Source organism: Toxorhynchites rutilus, chromosome 1, assembly GCF_029784135.1.
Source record: "Toxorhynchites rutilus septentrionalis strain SRP chromosome 1, ASM2978413v1, whole genome shotgun sequence".
Lineage (NCBI taxonomy): Eukaryota > Metazoa > Arthropoda > Insecta > Diptera > Culicidae > Toxorhynchites > Toxorhynchites rutilus.
Window position 1 is genome coordinate 167,682,962 of NC_073744.1, and position 20,278 is coordinate 167,703,239.

General features: G+C 40.8%; 3 protein-coding genes across 3 annotated transcripts; 1 reads left to right on the forward strand and 2 right to left on the reverse strand.

Moving 5' to 3' along the window:
* Positions 1–4,792: 4,792 nt before the first annotated feature.
* LOC129761581 (uncharacterized protein K02A2.6-like) lies at positions 4,793–6,403 on the reverse strand. Its single transcript, XM_055759317.1, has one exon. It carries the CDS (start codon positions 6,401–6,403, stop codon positions 4,793–4,795), a length of 1,611 nt encoding a protein of 536 aa, XP_055615292.1.
* A 679-nt stretch (positions 6,404–7,082) lies between these two features.
* Positions 7,083–8,049, forward strand: LOC129774621 (uncharacterized). The gene is made up of 2 exons (XM_055778396.1): positions 7,083–7,603; positions 7,665–8,049. The coding sequence occupies exons 1-2, from the start codon at positions 7,237–7,239 to the stop codon at positions 8,033–8,035; spliced, it is 738 nt and encodes a 245-aa protein (XP_055634371.1). The 5' UTR covers positions 7,083–7,236; the 3' UTR covers positions 8,036–8,049.
* Positions 8,037–10,042, reverse strand: LOC129774542 (zinc finger protein 888-like). The gene has a single exon (XM_055778299.1). The coding sequence runs from the start codon at positions 9,649–9,651 to the stop codon at positions 8,041–8,043; it is 1,611 nt and encodes a 536-aa protein (XP_055634274.1). The 5' UTR covers positions 9,652–10,042; the 3' UTR covers positions 8,037–8,040.
* Between the last annotated feature and the right edge of the window lie 10,236 nt (positions 10,043–20,278).

Genomic DNA, 20,278 nt, shown 5'->3' on the forward strand with positions numbered 1-20,278 from the left:
AGATCGAGTGAAGCGATTTCGCTATGTTGGCCCTTTTCGATAGTTTCTTGAAGGAAATGATCGAGTTGACTGAAGTAGGTGCCCGTACCTTTACCTCGGCGGAAGCCATGCTGTCTTGGGTCTAATAGTTGGCATTCTTCAAGGGCCGTCCTAAGTCTTCGATTGATCATTCTTTCGAAGACTTTCCCTAAGCAGTTGAGGAGGGTTATGGGACGGAAGTTGTTCGCGGTCCGTTTACTCTCCTTCACCTTTGGGATAGGTATTACCAAGCCCGTTTTCCATGTATCTGGGAAATAGCTGTTAGCCCAACATTCGTTGTAGATCTGAAGGAGTAGAATTTTTGCATGAAGAGGTAGATGCTTGATCATCGGATATTCGATTCCGTCTGGGCCAGCTGATTTGCTTTTGGATATTTTTATTGCCCATAACAACTCGTCCAAAGAGAACTTATCGTTGTATTTGTGGACCTGTTCCGAAGCAGGAGGAAAAACTTTAAATTCCGCCTTCGCCTTAATAGCCTTGAATTCGTTGGTGTAGTTGGGGGTGGCTGAAATAGTGGCAAAGTGTTCGGCTAGGTGGTCGGCTATGATGCTTGGATCTTCGGTGAAGGTGCCATTAATCTCGAAGGAATAGCAATTTGAAGCTTTCTTGCCACTAAGTAAGTTGACCTTGTTCCAAAGTTCAGATGTCGAAGTATTAGGGTTGATGCAATCAAGAAATTCCATCCAACTGTTTTGCTTGGCTTCGGTTATTACCTTCCTGGCTAGAGCTCTAGCCGTTCGGAAGTTGGTTAGGGCAATCATTTTGCAAGCGCTTCCATCAGGAAGGCGTCGTAGGATACGGAGGGATTTTCTTCTCCTTTTGATGGCCTGTGCAACTGCATCGTTCCACCATGGGACAGCCTTTCGGCCGGCTTTCCCACTGGTACGGTGGATATTTTGTTCAGCCGCCAAAACGATGGCGTGGGTAAATTCTTCCACGGAGCAGCTTTCATGTTCAGAAAGTAAGCTGTTGATTGTGGATTCGAAGCCTTCCCAGTCGGCCGACTGGTATATCCACTTCCTGCGCAAACAAATGTTTGGGTTTCTTGACAGGGTTCGGATGTGGATGGAGAAATGATCACTACCTCTGAGGTCACTATCAACTGTCCAGCTCAACCTGGGGGCGAGGTCCCAGGAAGCAATCGTGATGTCTATGGCCGATGATGATCCGCGATGGATATCTATCCTGGTATGACGGTGATCGTTAAGTATGATGAGGTTTAGTTTTTGGACGATTCCCAAAATTGTTTTACCTCTTTTGTCACATTTGTTTCCTCCCCATGAAGAGTGGGAGGCGTTAAAGTCACCCATCAGGACGAATGGGTGCGGTAACTGTTTGATGGCATCCGTAAGTTGAGTTTCAATGTCATTACTGTGCAATGGGGGAATATAAATGGAAGCAAGGGTTACCTGTAGAGGTCCCTTCAGTTGTATCGCACATATTTGTAATGATGATGTTATGGGGATGACGGTATGAGGAAGGTCACTCAGGACAGCGAGGCAGGCTCCAAAAAGCCCCGAGGATGGCCCTTCCTTAAAATACCAAGAAAATTTGCCGCTAAATGACCGCTCTAAGAGCGATACATTGTTTTTTTTAGCTTCTTGAAAAGCCAGTGCTAGTGGGAGATGTTGTTCCTCAGCTAACATTAGCTTAATTTCATTCATGGAAGTGGATAGCCCACGCAAGTTCCATTGAATAGCAAGTTTTCGGTTGGGTGTTTGGTTACGGGACGAAGGGTTGCTGTTAATAGCTATAGGAGTGAATTTTAAAAAAGAGAAAAAGGTAAGTGGGCTGAGGTAAGTAAATAGGGGTTCGAAGATGGGAGAAGGGTATGAGATTAGGAATGGGTAGATTTGCCGGATTTGTTCTTCAGTCTAGGATCATTTTTGGAAACGTTGGCAGTTGGTTTGTTGCCAAGTGGGGTGGATTTGTTTGAATGGTTGGATTGGTTGGAGGTTTTAGTTTTGGGTGCGGTGGTTGGTTGGAATGAAGTGGATGGTTGGGGGGAAGTGGATGGTTGGAGGGAAGTGGATGGTTTGGATTCGTTGGCTGGTTGGGTTGAGTTGAATTTTTGGTTTTTGGATTTCTTCCTATTGGATTCTTTTCCTCTAAAAATTTCCTCTTCTGATGATTTGAATTCATCTGAGGTTGACCTTTTGTTAGTATTCTTCCTCTTGTTGGAGGGGGTAGTTTCAATTTCCATTGAAATATCTGGGTCGGATTCTGAATCTGACGAGGAGGTGCTGAGTTCCGATTCCTGTGGATTACTGGACGGGATTGGAACTGCTTTTTCTGAAGAAATTGTCTTAGCCTGAGTGCAGTTGCATTTGCATTGAGAACAACCTGTATTTTGAATTTTGACTAGTCTTTCCTGTAGCTTACTAGCAAAGGAAGGACCATTTTTGTTCTCAAAAACCTCCTTTCACTCCTCCTGAGTTGCTGATGGTTGAAGCAGAAATTGCGCCAAAATCGCGCGTCACTGGCAGGAAAACGTTGCTGATGAGACGGGCGCAAACAGCGGGACACGGGGCAGTGAAAACTGCCGGTCAAAGTGGCCAATCCGACCGAACCAACTTCCTGAATGGCCGTTGGGGGCTTCTCGGCTGCTTCCTCCTTTCCTGGTATCCGGACAACTGTTGCTGAAAAAAACGCTATATTTAGGACCGAAATTAGCTTTGAAAAAAGCTTTGCATCCGGTTGTAGGAGAAAACTTGTATTTTTATTCTCTTTTAGAATGGCGCTAAAAACATAACCGTTCAGGTCGAGTGTCAGTAGCACCTTGTCGCATAAAATGTAAAAACTCGATTTTATATACCATTATCAAATTAAGTCGCAATTCGGTATAATAAACATCAATTTTATGATGTACATTGTCGTTAAATATATTTAATCCGCATCATATGCGTATATTACGCTGATGCAGTTTGTATGTCGTATAAGCGTATAATTTAAATCAATTCAGTACTGCAGTAAATCGTGTTGCATGCTGAAGAAAATCATGAAACAGTAAATCATATTAGATCCCAATAAAGAACATATTACATCATATTGAAATGTCAATGAAATGCTGATGCACTCGAACGTTTTAACCGCTGTTGAATTAAATTTCAGATAGCCGTGCGAGATAGCTGGTGGATGATAATCCAGACGACCGGAGTTCGAACCCACATCGGAGCAGTTTTCACCAAACATCAATCTGTGGCATTTTAAACATTCATATTCCACTCCCAACACAAGTTAATCAAACAATTATTATTTCTACGAACATAAATACTCATATATAAAAATGGCGATTCGTGAGGTTGTAATAAACATTTCACGAAAATATTTTGCGCCATTTGTTTTTTTCTATGTCCGTAATAAATCGTATATAAGTATGACAAAAGTCGTATTTGGTGCTTTGACAATTCAGGAATATATTCATATTAGATCGCAATTCAATTCCAACATAATCGCTATTATAGCCGGTCAAAGTTGCATATTCATCCAAACAAATTCGGTAAGCATTTGCCATGTATGTATATGGCCTCCACTTTTGCATGCATATGCCAGTTAGGCGCATTATATGCCAACCAAATTTTAGGGCATATGATGTTATATATACGCTTGTTATGCGATTTAATGTTTGCTGGGTAGAGCCTCTCATTTTTCCAAAACCTGTGAAATATTGTAATGTCCAAAAAGTCTACAACAAAAACAATAAGTATTTTACAGTTATGTCTGTAAATTTACAAACATATCTGTTGTAAATCTGGCAACTCTGGTGGTCTGAGAATTTATTGCATGAAATCGCTTGAAAAAAATGTATGAATTTGCTTGAAAATGAACTGGATTGAGTCCGCACCACTTAGGTTCAACAGAGTAGCCTCTGGTTTCAACTTCCACTACTCAAGAAATGCGGTCCGGTTTTATTGCGGTTTATTGAACATATACCTAATTTTCATTAATATCATTAGGGCTAAATTCCGCCTGTTGATAACTATTAAATAAATTTAAAAATTAACAAAATTTGTGATGTTTACTGTTAAGTTCTTCCAAAGAATGAAATTAATTTTTAATGTTAAGAGCTTGATTTATTTCGACTTCTCTGTTTGGTGGTTGGAACTAAACTCTAACTTTTTTCATTTAGTTACTGTCGTACCATGGCTACAAATCTTGGCCTACCTAACGGTATGATTTTGCGTATGCCAATGGTACATCTTCCTTTTTTAGAAAATATCGTACGGTGCAAGCCATGCTGGGAGCCTACGAAGTCTTCCTTCTGGCCTGACGGGTTGTGGAGAGTCTTCAATAGGAACATCAGATTCATCGTCGTTATCGTCGTCTTCAACAACTTCTTGTTCATCATCGGCAGGCATCGGCTCATCATCAGGAATCGGTTGCTCATCTTCTTTTGGAGGAACTACTGGACCCGGAGGTTTCATATCTTGAAGATTGAATTCATCGATCAGCAGTGCCAAAGGAAGTTGATTTTGAGGTGTAGAATCAGCATCGGCATCGCTTCCATATCGTTGTCGAAGTTGGTTTATGCGTGCTCGAATGAGTCGTCCGTTTTCGAGCAACACGGTGTAGTTTACGTTACCCTTGCGCTCGATGATTTGCCCTGGAACCCATTCTGTTGTGTTACGATAATGAACCTGGGCAAAGACCATTTCTTCAGCATCAAAGGTTCGTTTCATCGCACCGTGTCGTCTGTTGAACTGAGAATTTTGCTTTTCGTTGACCAGCGTTGGACTTGAACGACACGGCTTCAGCAGATCCAGTGCTGTTCGTGCGGTCGACCTAGAAATAGATGAGCTGGCGTCTTATCCCAATCAGAAAACTGGACTGGCGAGATGATGCCGTTGTCTTGAAGTCTCTGCAGCTCAGCATCAACCTTCGGAAGGGCAACGTAGGCAACCGGTCGCTTGGGGCAGTACACAGGTCGTGCATCTGGCTTCTGGTAGAGCGTTACCTTAGCTTTGGTGCAGCATCCGAGGGTTGGTTGGAACACTTCAGGGAACTTCGCTTGCAGCTTCTGCATTGTTGCGTTTGAGTTTTGTTGGATTGAGTTGACTAATGAACTGAACGGAACCGACCAGAGATCGAACTGTTCGATCGTTTCAAGTCCCAAAACGTTGAGATTCGGATTGCTTGTAACGAAAATGCGGCCCACTTTCGTCACGTCTTGGATGGTGATTTCAGCGTTGAATTCACCTACGATTTCGATGCCGTCACCCGAGGCGCTCACAGCAGCGACATCTGTTGTCTCGATGACAGGCTTACCCACCGATGTCCAAGTTCGTTTGGAGATGATGGTGATGTCAGATGCACAATCGAGCTGCAACTTTGCTGGTACACCGTTGATGTCGATATTCACGAACATCCGCTTTGCTTTCAGATCAACTCGCTTAATCGCAATACCTTTAGACTTGACGATGTCCTTAGGTTTGGGTTTGTAGATCTGCTTCGTCGTCTTCTTCTCAGATGAGGAGCAGTACCCTTCCTTGTGGCCCTTCCGTTTACACTTTGAACATGTGTGTGTTTGGTAGGGGCACTCCTTGACATAATGAAGATCCCCACAGAACCAACAAGGTGTTTTTGGTGACTTCTTCTCCTTTCCGTTTGAAGTACGATGACGAGAGATTGCGTTGACTTTCGACTTGTCCGTACAACCTTTCTCGATCATTTGCGTGTCTTGCTTAAGGTTGATAATGCGGTTGCACTCCTCAACCAGGTTTTCAAGCTTGAGGTTGGCACCGTCGACGGGCGGCGCGTTTTCTCCAGCTTCCAACTTCCCGATCAGCCTGGTCCGGATATCCGAATCGCGTGGTGACTGGAGACCGCATACGAACCTGAGCATCTTGAATTGGTCGCTGAATAGCTTTTCGATCTGGAACGCTTCGCAGTGCTTGTTCACCGATGCTGCGTAAGATGAATCGTCGACTTCATTTTTCACGTATTGAAGACACTGGTAGCGTGCGTTGAAGAGTGACTTTTGGCGTCCAAAAAGTTTCTTCAGCTTCTTTACGGTGTCTACGAATGAAAAATCCCGCGGATGACTCGGCAAAACACTGTTCACGTTGCGTTCGTGGAATTGCGTGCCGATTTTCCGCAGAAGTAGCCTGACCTTTGCTTTGGCATCCAAATGCTTTCCGTCCTCCTTGAACACGTCTTCGTTTCGAGCATACCACGAATCAAAGAAGATGCCGCCGGCTGGATCGTACTGAAACTCGTCGATTCCCGTGGAGAGTGACTCGATGATCTTCTCGCTTCCAACTTGATTGGCGTTACCCTGCTGGAGAGCTGCAATCTGCTGCTGGTGGTTTGCGATGAGATCAGTCAGCCGGAGAATCGCTTGCTTCAAATCTGCGTCGGCCATTCTTGAATTCGTGACGGTTTGAGGGCTTCAGAAGCGGAACGGAATTCAAACTTGAACAGGAACAGGAACAAGCTTGACGTTGCTTCCGGAAAATGGCAAGAACTTCTCCTCGTCGCCAACATTGTTAAGTTCTTCCAAAGAATGAAATTAATTTTTAATGTTAAGAGCTTGATTTATTTCGACTTCTCTGTTTGGTGGTTGGAACTAAACTCTAACTTTTTTCATTTAGTTACTGTCGTACCATGGCTACAAATCATGGCCTACCTAACGGTATGATTTTGCGTATGCCAATGGTACATTTACTAATTATTTTTCTACGTGTAGATGGAGTGATCAGATTTGATCTTGGCTATATTTATTCTCCAATTTTAACTACTTTCTTCTCACAGTGTATTGCAAGCGCAAAACCAAGACGGGTCTATGGTACTAGGTGAGGCCGTTTCGTCACTAAGTTGGTTAGGGGAGCGGTATATAAAAAAGTACGGAAGAAAGCAGAAGGGGATGTTTTTCCTTGAAGCGTGAAAGAGACAGACTGATCACGAGCGAGCTTGGGCACAAGCGTATTGTGTTTTGTTTACAAACAAAACACAGTAGACTTCCAAGATGACTGAAGAGTGGTTTTAGCAAGTTGGCCCACCTTAGGATATACTTCTACGCGCCTTGCGCAAAACGTCAATTCCCAGATAACAATAAAAATAAACTTTTTGAACACATGGTCAAATGTAAACAAACGTTTCGCCCGAAACACAACAAAAAAATAATTAAATCCCTATGTGGTGACACAGACTGTAAACGTTTTTGTTTCTGAAAGTTTTGTCCCAATTATTAGCAAGATGGTTAAATGTGCAAAGAAGAAAAACGAAGCGTCTACAAACAGCGTTTGGGAGGAAGAATCGGATCAATCAGATGACCAACAGTGTTCACCAATGGAAGCGGAAAGTGACAATAGTGGAAGTGAAGTAGATCATCCGGAGGCCCTAACAGAATCCGAACAGGAGGAGGAGAACGATGACAGCGGGGCAGAAGAGGATAATGCTAGGAAACCATCCAAATTGAAGCTGGTGACGCCTCTGAAGAAGAAGAAACCAGGAATCATCTATATATCGAGCATTCCCAAGCACATGAATGTGACCATCCTGCGGGAGCTTCTGGAACCGTTAGGGGATGTGGGTCGAATTTATCTGCAGCCGGAGCTCAAAGGTATACGAAAAATTGAACTGACAGTGAAGCAGTGGTTATTATTAACGATTTACATCCTCAGATGGCGCGATCAAAAAGAAGACGGCAAAGGGGAAGCGGGCGATGATTCGCTACACCGAAGGATGGGTGGAGTTCAAACGGAAACGCGTTGCCAAAGCGGTGGTGGAACATCTCAACACCAAACCGATCAGCACCAAGAAGAAGTCCATTTTCTGTGACATCCTGTGGAGTATGAAGTACTTGCCCCGCTTCAAATGGATACATCTGAGCGAACGGTTGGCATACGAACGAGCGGTCCACAGGCAGAAGCTGCGAACGGAAGTCGCCCAGGCACGAAAGGAGGCTGGTTTCTTCCAGAGCAATTTGGACAAGAGCGAAAAGATTCAGAAGAAAGCGAAGCGAGAAATGAAGGCAAATAAACAAGAGCAGTAGATTTGTTAGCCTGAGTTGGGTTTATTCAGTTCTTTCCCCGCTGGAAGTACATAGTCATGTTTGCCAAAATCATACAGCTGCCCAATCGTGTCCACCCCTTCAATCTCCTCCGGCAGCAAGTTGTTCCCATCATCAAAGAACACGATGTGTTCGTTGCTGCTGTAGATCAAGTTGACCCCGTCATCTTCAATGTTCTGCAGGACGATTTGGTTCGCATCTATTTGATAGCAGATTTCGTTCAATATTTCTTCATTGATGGCGCCATCTCCAAAGTCTGGCTCGTTGATAATAGCCGGTGGAGCAGCCAACGTTTCCTGTTGCTGCTGCGATTGAGATTCCAAATTCTGCACCTCCGTTGGATGGTTCTTTTGCATGTGAACGGTAAGTCTCGTTCGTATTCCGAACGCTGCGGTACAGAATTGACACTTGAATGGTTTCCCCATGTGCTGGTACATGTGCACCTTCAGTTGCTGCTTCTGTCGGAAAGACGCCCCACACAGTCTGCAAATTTCTGGCCGCGTATCGCTATGAATGAGCGAATGATCCTTAAGATGAGACGAAGAACTGAATATTTTTCCACATACTTCGCACTTGTTTGGCTTTGGTCCATCTTCGGTGGGATGTGCTTTAGCAATGTGGGCGGTGAGAAAAGCATTTTTGAGGAATGTTTTCGAGCACACTTCACATTTGAAACGCTTTCCCAGATGAACGGAGCGATGCGTTTTCAGTGAATCCTCCTTCCCGAACGCTTTCCCACAAATATTGCAGGAAAACTGCTTTATCCCCGCGTGCTGAATCAGTTTGTGCTCAGCCAGCGAACCGTTCCTCGTGAAACTTTTATTGCAGATGTCACAGTGAAACCGCTTAACACCCTCGTGCACTATTGCCAAATGGTCCACCAGTTGCTTCTTCGTCTTGAAGCTCTTAGCACAAATCTCGCACAAGAACTCCCGCTCCAGTTTCTCCTTGTTGTCCACTGCATGCCGGTGCTTCAGCTCATGATTGTACCAGCTGCTTCTGGCCCGAAACCATCGACCACAATATCGACACTTATACTTATTCTCGCTCGAGTGAATCTCCTGATGTCGAAGCAACATTTTCCTGCTCTTAAAAACTTTCCTACAATTATCACACCGCAGCTCACCCTCTGCCAGCGGCTTCTTGAAGCAGCTTCCCAGCTTATCCTCTGCAATCAAATCCTCCGCAAAGTCCTCCTCCAGGCGATCATTCCTTACGCTGCCCATGCTGCTGTGATCCAACTGGTTGATTATCTGCGCGATGCTAGCCTTGGTTTGCAACTCTTCGTACGCCTTCACAGCCCTCCGCCGGAAGAGATAGAAATCCTTCAAGCGCTCCGCGCATCGGAGGCATATCTGCGCTGAAATAGGCGAATCGCACGGGAACGACTGTTGCTGTTGGTTCTGGTCCAACGGAATCTGCGTGAGATCAGTGTATAGGCTGCTGAGCTGGATTCGAATCGGAACGTTGGATGTGGATGATTGCTCGTCGACATCGTCGGCCGCTGCTGCTGCTGGCAGATCATAGCTACTGAAAAGGTTCACCATCGGAATGCACTCGGCTAGGCAGGTGCGACAAACCGATTCCGGGAGATTCATACTGGCACGGGATATTTGGTCACGGTGATACTGCCTGCAGCTTCTTACGAAAACAAGGCTGCACGAAACGCATACAAGCTTGAGAATTAAACAACTACGTAGAATTGTATTGGTGTGGTTACATTGCTTCCCACTTGCTTCGTTCGAATTCGCCAGCCTCTATCGAACAAAATTATTTGTTCCTCTTCGTCAGTTATCGCACAATCAAGTTTTCGTACGTACTCCGATCCAGTGTCACCTCAGCCTTATTGATTCATCATCCTTTTTCCGAATGTGTACTTTATTTGCTCCGAGTCCGATTTGATTGCAATCTCATCGTACACTTGTACACGATGTAAACAGTAGGAGCACAGCAGTGGAACTCCATACAATTCACCGACTAAAAAGTGTCCACATTTTCATCGCGTGAAGAATATAATTTTTTCAGGCACACTTGATTTGAGTGTGTATGGATTTCTAGCTGTCTTGACCCAAGGTCTTTAATGAAGAATGAGAAGATGGGAAGGTTTATATAAACATGTTTATAATTACATAAGTTTATTCAAATATTAATATTGCCCTTATTTAACTATTCAGTGCAATTTTATCAAAATTTGAAAGAGAAATTAAGAAAGGGATGTTTTTTTTCAATATTTTTATGAGACGTCTATTAAAAATCCATGATTACCTTTGCTTTATTATTTACCCTCCATTATTTGTTAATTTTTCCTGCTTTTCGTTCTTTGACCTATCATTTTGACAATTCATTTTGAGAGGTTTAAAATTGCGACAAGATAGAAATTTGGTGTGAAAGAGCGAATTGTGGAAAATTAGGTCGCAAATTCTCTAAACTTTATAATTGAAGTTTTTATGTAGTATTTAATTTTTGAGTTTGTTTGAATGTTGTTGATTCATAGAAGAATAAGATTTCATTTGATATTACGATTTTTTAAATCGACTCAATGGTTGTAAAATTATGACGTTTTGGAAGAAATCTTACTTATTTAATCAGCAAGAGGCCCCAGTGGCATGTGCTGTACACAAAAGTCGTCTCCATTCACATGAATTTTATATTTTTTTTCCACTTCTTAACTTTTAAACTTATTTACCTAGCCTTATTTACCTTATTTTTTATATGCCTAGCAGTAACTTCACAGGAGGGTTGTGTCTGAGACACGACCGCATAGTTGACGTAGGATTCCGTTAGGCTATCTGTTGATTTTGGATATGTTTTAAGAATTTAACTCTTTGATGTTTGGTTGTTGTGTATTGTTTGTTCACTCCACCAGTGTATACAATCGAGTGATGATGACAGAAGGATGGTAATTAGTCGTTAGATAGTGCATATCAGACAGCAGAGGCCGGAATGGAATGGAATGAGATATGATGAAAACCGCCCTCTGTGACCCTAGACGAGATGCCTCCAGTGTTATGTATGGATGAAAATAGAAAAAAAAAACTCAGCAATGTTATATAAGATAATTTTGAATACCGAATAAAATTATCAATTTTTATCATCAGTAAAAACATGTTACTTTAATATAGAGAAAACATATTTGAAATGGGAAAGGTAATTTTATTTTATAACTTTTAGTTCCTGAGTGTTTATTCAACCCAATGCGAATTTTAATTGGACTAACAACACCTAATACTATATGTAGAGCATATGGGAAATCACTTTTTCGAGTATTTCTTAATTTTTTCAACTTTTCTCGCCGTATGAACTATCCTTGGGTGAAAATGAGCAAAACAAACAGACAGCTTGAACCGAATGACCAGTTCTCAAGCGGAAACACACCTTGGTTTTTATTTATGAAAATTGAAATAAATCGTTTCATATATCAAGTCATTTTTAACACAACTGCTACCATATAAAATTTTACGCTTACACTTGTGCTAAATTTTACACAGTACACGACCGGTCATCGATATGAAATTTCACGAAGCGACCAACATTAAAGATCCAAATTTAAATTTTATTTACTAGAATTAATCGTATCACTCACCTTACTTGCAATATAAAAATGCCCCCGACTTGCATATACTTGCAATGTCGATTTCCCCCAGGCAGATTTGTTTTAATGTCTCTGTTATTGAATACATTTCGGTAGGAACAAAAGTTCCCCCTACTTTCATGTATTTGCAATGACGATTTCCCCCAGGCAGCTTGATTTTGATGTCTCTGTTAGGGACCGGTCGCATGTGTCGTCAATTTCGTTCAATCAGAAGGGGGTATTTCCGTTAGGATAGGGGTTGAGATTTTTCAATTGTTCGATGATTAGTTTCATGACATATATTTTTTTCTTCAATATAAAAAATTGTTATGGAGTGCCGAAATCGATTGACGCGAAAATTTCATCAATCCATCATGAAATGACTGAGCAATAAGCGTTTGAAATTGGACAATTTTCACGATGTGCTCGATTGTCGACTTTCAATTTGTACCCCAATATGTTCCCGAAAGACGTAATCCTACGTCAAAAACGTCTCAAAATATCGAATGCACAGTTGTTGACATTGACATTAGTTCGATTTATACACTCAGAAAAATCCTTGGAAAAAATACCCAATACCTTTGGAATTGACAATCTGTAGTCATGTACCTCGGTGAAACAGGTAGTGAGATAATGGACCGGATCACGAACGTCACTTCACGGTGAAAAGGAAGTGAATTGTATACAACGTTATTACGGCTGCCACTGTGTGTGTACAATCCGGAAGAATTCATCCGTCGTGACAACTTTGATAAACTCTTAGTTATTATGAATACCACGATACTGTCACGTCACGAGGAAAAGCAAGTGTATCTGTCACGTGTGTTTGAGATGGTGAAAGATAGTCACGCGGAATGGAGTAAGTTTAATTTCGGCTTTATTTTGCTTTTTTGCTAACATTTTGAATCTTGTCTTGCTTTTTAAAAAAGAAAAGGTAAACAAATAGCAATTTACCCGCTTGGTGGCATTTTTAGAGCGAAATCCTGACGTATTCAGAGTATGCAAATTAGTTTATTTGGATTTGATAAATGCGCTACGGGATGTAATTGAGGACTAAAAATGTAGCTTCCGTAGACCGATTGAAACATGGCTAAAGGTCTAATTTCGATTGTCCTAAATTAGAAATTTTTTGTTTCTGTTTTAAGGATTAGACTAACAGAGAGTTGCAACCCCTGAGCCTAGGGGTACGGACGGGTTCTTGACATATGACTGTGATTGTGTGTAGTAATTGCATTTAAATTGGGTTTTTCATTGTTCAAAATCTGTATTTTCTTTTCTTCTGATACATCAAATGAATGCCCTGGAAAAACCGTTTCCTGTATGTGCTCGTATCCTTTAAACGGGTTAGATGACATAACGTGGTAGAATTCGGTGTCGCTACCCGCTACCCTTTCCTTCTGTTTATTCAATCATGCAGAAGAAGACAAAGAGTCATCATGTATCATTTTTAAACACAAGTCTAAATAGTTAAGACCTACATAAATATAAGACTGAGTCAAATCAATCTATGACTACAAAAATATTGACGTAGGACTACGTCTAACCGGAAGATATAGGGTGTGAAATGGAAATCTAGGCACTGAACAAGTAGGAAAAAATGCAAGATTTGGAACGCTTATAATTCGAACATTTCTCAATAGATCGCAAAGGTTTTTGCATCAATTGATAGGAAATATATCTACGCATCTATCATAACGAATAACATTTCATTTTTCTTGAGATAAATAATTGAATAATTGTGAAATATCAAGCATTGTCAAAATGCACTATGTGCCCATTTTTGATTGGTCCATTTTGTGCTCCTCAAATCGTACCGACCAAAATGGGCAACCAGAGCAGCAGCGAAATAGAATGAAGCACGATTGGAAAGGAAAAAGAAAAAAATGAACGAAACATTGGTCGCAGTCTCACACATCCGTAATTCTCGAGCCAGCCAGTCAGCTTAAAAATCCCCGCTCCGCTGCCGTAACGATCATTCTCATCCAAACCGTACACTACAGCGGTTCGCATCACAACACATCAACAAACCAACCCAAGCAGCCATGTCTGGACATGGTAAAGGAGGAAAAGTGAAGGGAAAGGCAAAATCCGCTCGAACCGTGTTGATCTGGAGTTCCCCGCAAGGGTAGCTAGGCCGAGCGCGTTAGTACCAGTGCACCAGTCCACCTAGCCGGCGTTATATAGTTTCGGCCGCCGAAGTGATCGAGTTAGCTGGCAAAGCTGCTCGCGACGATAAGAAAACCCGCATTAGGAACAGAACACATTCGGTTCGGTGGACATCAAGACAACAGGCAGTTGCAGCGAGTGGCGAGTGGCAAACGCAATCGCAAAACGGCATCAGGTAGCAGAAGAAAAATGTTTGTTCTTTATACAAACTGCTTTGGTGGCATATCCAGAACAAGGCGGCATCGAGGGCGTTCGAAATGGGTTTTTTCCAAAACCACGAGTACTATGTTTCCTAAATTGGAACCATTCAATAAAACAATGCGCTTTTCAGGGCCATTAAACCTTCCAAAAAAGAGTTTAGGAAATACAGTTCAATGCTTTCTAAAACATTATCCAAAATAATAATAAAACATAAATTGATTTTTTCATAATTTGTTTGCCAGGATCTGATGAGTATGTGAATTTGGCAGTTGTTCTGAGCTTATTAACTATCAATAAGCTCAGGGACTTTCCTGATTATTCAATTTTCACCAATTCTTAAATTGTTTCCAGGTTGATAGTACAGTAATTTACAATTAGTTCGACATTTAGCTAATTGGACGGACATGTAATGCGACTTATTTAGTTGGACATTTTTGTAAACATAGAGATCCAAATTATGACCCCACATTGAAAGTCGACACTGTACCACTGTCATCGCAAATGTTCAATTACAGGTTAAAATCGCCTCCAATGCGACACTGAGTGGCGCTTCGGCACGTCGCATTGAATGTAATTTACTGTACAACATGTCACAAAGCTGGATGGGAAGAAATTTTCCAACTGTGAAAGCTGTGGCGAGTGGCAACAAATCGCTAAACAGGAAGGTTTAGCCAAACAAGATGGGAATATCGAGTGATAACAAAACAATAAACTCTTTACATTGAAGATAATTTTGTGATCCTGAAAAGGACCCTTTTTAGCCTGCATGTGAATCCAACGAGCGAACGAATCGTAATGAATGTATTTTTTTGCCATCGCTCCCTTTTAACGCTCATTCGTTCGTCTCGTTGGACTCGCCCCTCTGGCTGAGTCTGCCGATTTGTCTCTATCCTGTGAGTGTGTACCGCTAGAGTATAAAACACGCGGACCCCAAAAAATATCTTATTTTCTTTCAAACCGTAAACCCGTGTGGTTGTACGGCATCGGCATCGTGGACGTAACAAAGGAGGACAAGTTAAGGGAAAGGCAAAGTCTCACTCGAACCGTGTAGGTCTCCAGTTCCCTGTTGGTCGCATTCACTGATTGCTCCGCAAGGGTAACTAGGCCGAACGGATTGGTGCCGGAGCAACAGTATACCTAACAGCGATTATAGAGTTTCGGCCGTCGGAGTGCTCGAGTTGGCTTGCAAAGCTGCTCACGACAATCAGAAAACCCGCATCAAGAACAAAGCAGCTTCGGTTCGGCGCTCATCAAGGCAACACTTAGTTTCAGTGAGTTGCAAAGTGTTTCTCCGGCACGTCGCATTAAATGTAATTTACTGAACAACATGTCACAAGCTGGATGGGAAGAAATTTTCCAACTGTGAAAGCTGTGGCGAGTGGCAAACGCAATAGCTAAACAGGAAGGTTTAACCGAACAAGATGGGAATATCGAGTGATAACAAAAACACAACACCAAAGGTTCTTTTCAGAACCATCAACATATTCATAAAGAGTAAACAGTGAACTAATCCATTTTTCAGGTAGATAGGTAGATATTCACGTAGGAGATGAAAATGAAACAATATATTTAAAATATATATTTAACAAAAGCTGTCCCCTTTGTATAGTCCTACGTCACTCCGGTTATGTCCCCGACATTACCCACCCGTCTTTTATAGATAAAAATAACATTATCTCCTTCGTTACCACGTTGTTCGGAACATTGTTTGTAATAACTTTATAGCCCTGTGACTACTGCGACTACTCAAGCTATCATAATCTTATTTACGTGGGTATACCCTTTAGAGCCATTCAAATTCATTTATTGCATTTTTACATAACCAAACAACATACTCGATATTATGATATCCTGGACCACAACTACGATTGTGGTCCAGAATGTCACAATAGTCAATAAACTTTTTTTACTATATTCACTGTTAATGTTTCAAGCTAAATTCTGGATAAATTTCCTGTCTAATGATATATAACACAACATATGTCGCAGTAACCATTTTGAGTAATATACGTTTGAAAACTTTTAATAAATCGTTACATTTTTCGTAGAGTGACCCCCCTATATAGAAATCAAAGACATGGTTCTATGTCAAAATGGCAATGGAGGCCACTGGCCCCAAAACGATCATTATGATTTATCATGTATAATATTGATTTGTTGTTATTTTGAATATAAAATTATAACTGTAATGTTTTTCCAACATTGCAGAGCTGGTTTTTGTAATTCAAACATTCGCAATTGGTGGACAAGACCCGAATCAGGACGATAGCTACATCGAATAAGGCCATTGATCTTTTGTTTTTACGTAATATGTACTTTCAACGATATTGTTTTGAAGACATACTTTGAATGAAAGAATATTTAAGTTTCAAATAAGGAAAAAATGAATATATCATTGCTGTGGACAAATTTGTTCAAACTCATCAGATGTTTCATATGAAAATTATGCTTCTGACCGACGCTACTGACCAGTTTCTGTTTAAATAATTATATCAAACCTCATGTCCCGTATATCAAATTACACGAGAATGGGAAGCATAAGAGGATTAAACTTCAGAATCCCATATGGGAGTAGCTCATATTATACTGATCATGAGATGGATAAATTCGGGTTTATTCTGAGTTATAGAAGATATTATTATTCATCAAAATTGTAGAAACGGTTCTTAAAAAATGATTCTAACGTTGACCTATACTAAATACTTCTCACTATTCAAACGAATAAGACAGAGCTGAGTACAAGAGTATGCGAGATATCGATTATTAAATTCATGATAGTCATGCTTTATCTCTAGAGTAATTTATAGGAAGAAGAAATAAAATTACATTCCCATATGTTCAACAACTACATTATTCAAGAGCAACCAAGTATTCCTCCACATCTTTGAACCAGCGTTTGATTCAGCAAACTAAAGCACCAAGCAAATGATTCATGGAATGAGTCCGAATAGTTGGATTGAAATACCGAATCATCGAGGTATAATCGCAAACTTGTCATTCTAAAACATACGTTCCATTAAATGGAATATTATCTCATACACTTATTAATTTTACCTACATAACGTTCAAACGTCCGAAATTATGCAACTGACATGTCTCTTATAAACGGGAATGAACTCTTTCACTTCACGGAGTTTATTTTTACACGCAACTATCCGTGACAATGATGATAGACACAAAAAGATTAGGTGAAGTGTAGGTGACGTGAAAGCGTTTGTGACAGTGATGTTCGTGATCAGGCCCAATATAAATTCAGAATAATATAATTCAGGTGGAGTCAATGTTTTGTTTATCGTCGGAAGCCTTTCCACCAGGACACAGGAATCCCATTGTCCTTTGTTGGATGATGAAGGAGTTTTGGTTGATGCTCAACGAAGAGCGGCTATGTTACATACACGAGCCAATAACCTAACAAAAAGATCACAAAAATTCAAAGCCAAAAAGGTAAAGTACATTTTTGAGTCTATAAAATACTACCTCAGGGCAAACATATAGGGGTAGTGGGGGTAAAGTGGTTACATGCTTGTTTGGTAGTATAACTACTGACTATTGATACCGTATTGATAGTCACCATATGTTTGAAGAACCTCGTAACTTTTGAGTCACCCTGTACTTCAGTAGAGCTGTCGCATATCAAAATATAATTAAAAACAAAAATCACTCCCTCGGTAGCCATTCGGCCGCAGTTTTGTGCTTTTGGAATTTCACTAGAGATTCAATTCATTTGACCTGATATTTTCGAAAAATCAGCAGTTTGGACGACTGTTCACATATACTAGGAGAGGCGAACAGAAATTTTGTTCAATTTCAGCGATTATTTCGCATAGAAATTACTTTAAAGTGGTCAGTGGAGGATTACTACTGACAATATTCTGTATTCTGGTATGCTGGTATACCTTATCACCTTCTGCTTTAAAAGGGTCCCTTTTGTGGTCTTGACCCAGGAAAAATATGCCCCCTCAACCAAAACCCAATCCTTATTATGAAAAACGTTATATGTTTCCTACTACGTTTTTGTAAGTATGATGTATGTACGTATTGTATTGTGCGTAAATCTATCATTCTTAGCATGATATGTGCGAGTGACCACTTTGCCTCGTCACTAAAGAAAAGTTCAATTTTTCACCTTTTTTTCTAATAATGAAAAATGTACTATTCTCAATTTTCATAATAAAAACCGCTTGCTATCATGAATAACAATAAGTTGAGCTACAATATTCTTCGAAAAACGGAAATTGTAGTGGTATGTGGACACAGGAATTGAGGAATGTTCCTCAGGGTGACCACTTTCCCCCCATTTCCCCTATCTGTCGATAGCACACCAGTAAGCAGTTGAAGCTAAAATATTACTTTCCGGTGCGTACTAAAACCTCAGACGGCAAACATAATAGGAAAGAACATCGAATGGCAATGGTAGGATCAATCTGAGTTGTTGAAAGCTATGAATGAACCTTATTATCAGAGTGTATCCCAATTTTCGTTGTAATGACCTTAGTGTATAAATAAAACCCGCTTTTGCCACTCAAGAACTTCGTTTATATTTATACCATATTTGTACAAAGATTTGAAGCGTTTTTTTTAATTAAATCTAGATCAACATGTCAAAAGAGCCTATCTTTTTTGATCGATTCTCTTAATCGACTTTCTTCGCTTCGAGCCTAAGATCTTCGAGCGAACAATATAAGTTGTTTCTTTTCGTCAGTTATCGTACAATCAAATGTTCGTACGCACTCCGATACAATGTCACCGTTGCCTTTTAATTTGCGCGCGAATCGGAGATGCCAGGTTTGAAGGCATGTCTTCATTTAAAGACATTTGACCTACTGTGAAGACAAATGATTTTGTGAAGATTTTATGAAGTTTGTGAATACATTTCAGTATAATAGTTTATGTGGATTTCGGGAGATATTATTTCCATAAAATTGCTTCTATCGACCGGAAATATAATCGAAACAAGTAAAACTTTTGTCTCAGTAACATTCGCTCGCATTTTCATCAGTGGCACTTTTTAGTTTTGTCCTTATTAATCAATGGAGACTTTTGATTAACGAACGAGAGTCATTCATTATATTTTTTTGGCATTTAAATCTTCATTTAGTCCACCCTAGACGAATACTTTTAACAGAGGAGGAATTAGGGCCATATTCACACAATGAATGGTTATATTAATTGAAATATACTTCAAAACCTCGAGGTAGGTTTAATGAAACGCGCTATATGACAATATCAATTAGAATAACATTGACTAAATCTAGTTATGAATTTTAGTTTCATTCAATATGATTGTGAAGACATTTGAAGAAATTTTTTCGTACCATGTGAAGACATCTGAAAAACACCTGGGATCCATGGCGCGCGCAAAGCGCCTGGAAGTATATCCCAAGACGGGTCTATGGTACTAGGTGAGGCCGTTTCGTCACTAAGTTGGTTAGGGGAGCGGTATATGAAAACAGTACGGAAGAAAGCAGAAGGGGAATTATTTGCTTGCAGCGTGAAAGAGACAGACTGATCACGAGCGAGCTTCGGCACTAGCGTATTGTGTTTTGTTTACAAACAAAACACAGTAGACTTCCAAGATGCCCGAAGAGTGGTTTTAGCAAGTTGGCCCACCTTAGCATATACTTCAAGGCGCCTTGGTATATCCTAAAGTACGGAAGAAAGCAGAAGGGGAATTATTTGCCTGTTGCGTGAAAGAGACAGACTGATCACGAGCGAGCTCCGGCACTAGCGTATTGTGTTTTGTTTACAAACAAAACACAGTAGACTTCCAAGATGGCTGAAGAGTGGTTTTAGCGAGTTGGCCCACCTTACGATATACTTCTAGGCGCCTTGATTCCGGCGCCTTGACGTTCCGTCAACGTCTCCACCAATGCACACATGCAGTCAATGCTTCCACCAGCACCGTTACGTCAAATGCCAAACGAATGATTTCTCGCTTAACTTTTGAAAAGGTCCTATGTAACAAAAGTAAACAAATCGAGTTAATGGATGCACGCTCTTAGTTTTCAATCATTGAATGCATTACAAAAACAATCGTTCATGTATCTATCTTCTTCATCTTTTTATCGCCGATACAAAAAATATCCAATGTGCAGATTCGTATTTTAAGCACTCGGCTGTTACTTCGGACGCCACTTTCCTCCGACGCTCGGAACGTCCGAAGTAACAAAGCAGTCAAAACAACACAAAGTCGTACTTCGGTCGTTTTGGGTTTTTGTTTCTTACAGGCGTTGTTAGCGATTTCAGTGCAATTCAACGAGTGATAACAACAAGAATATGTCTTTAGA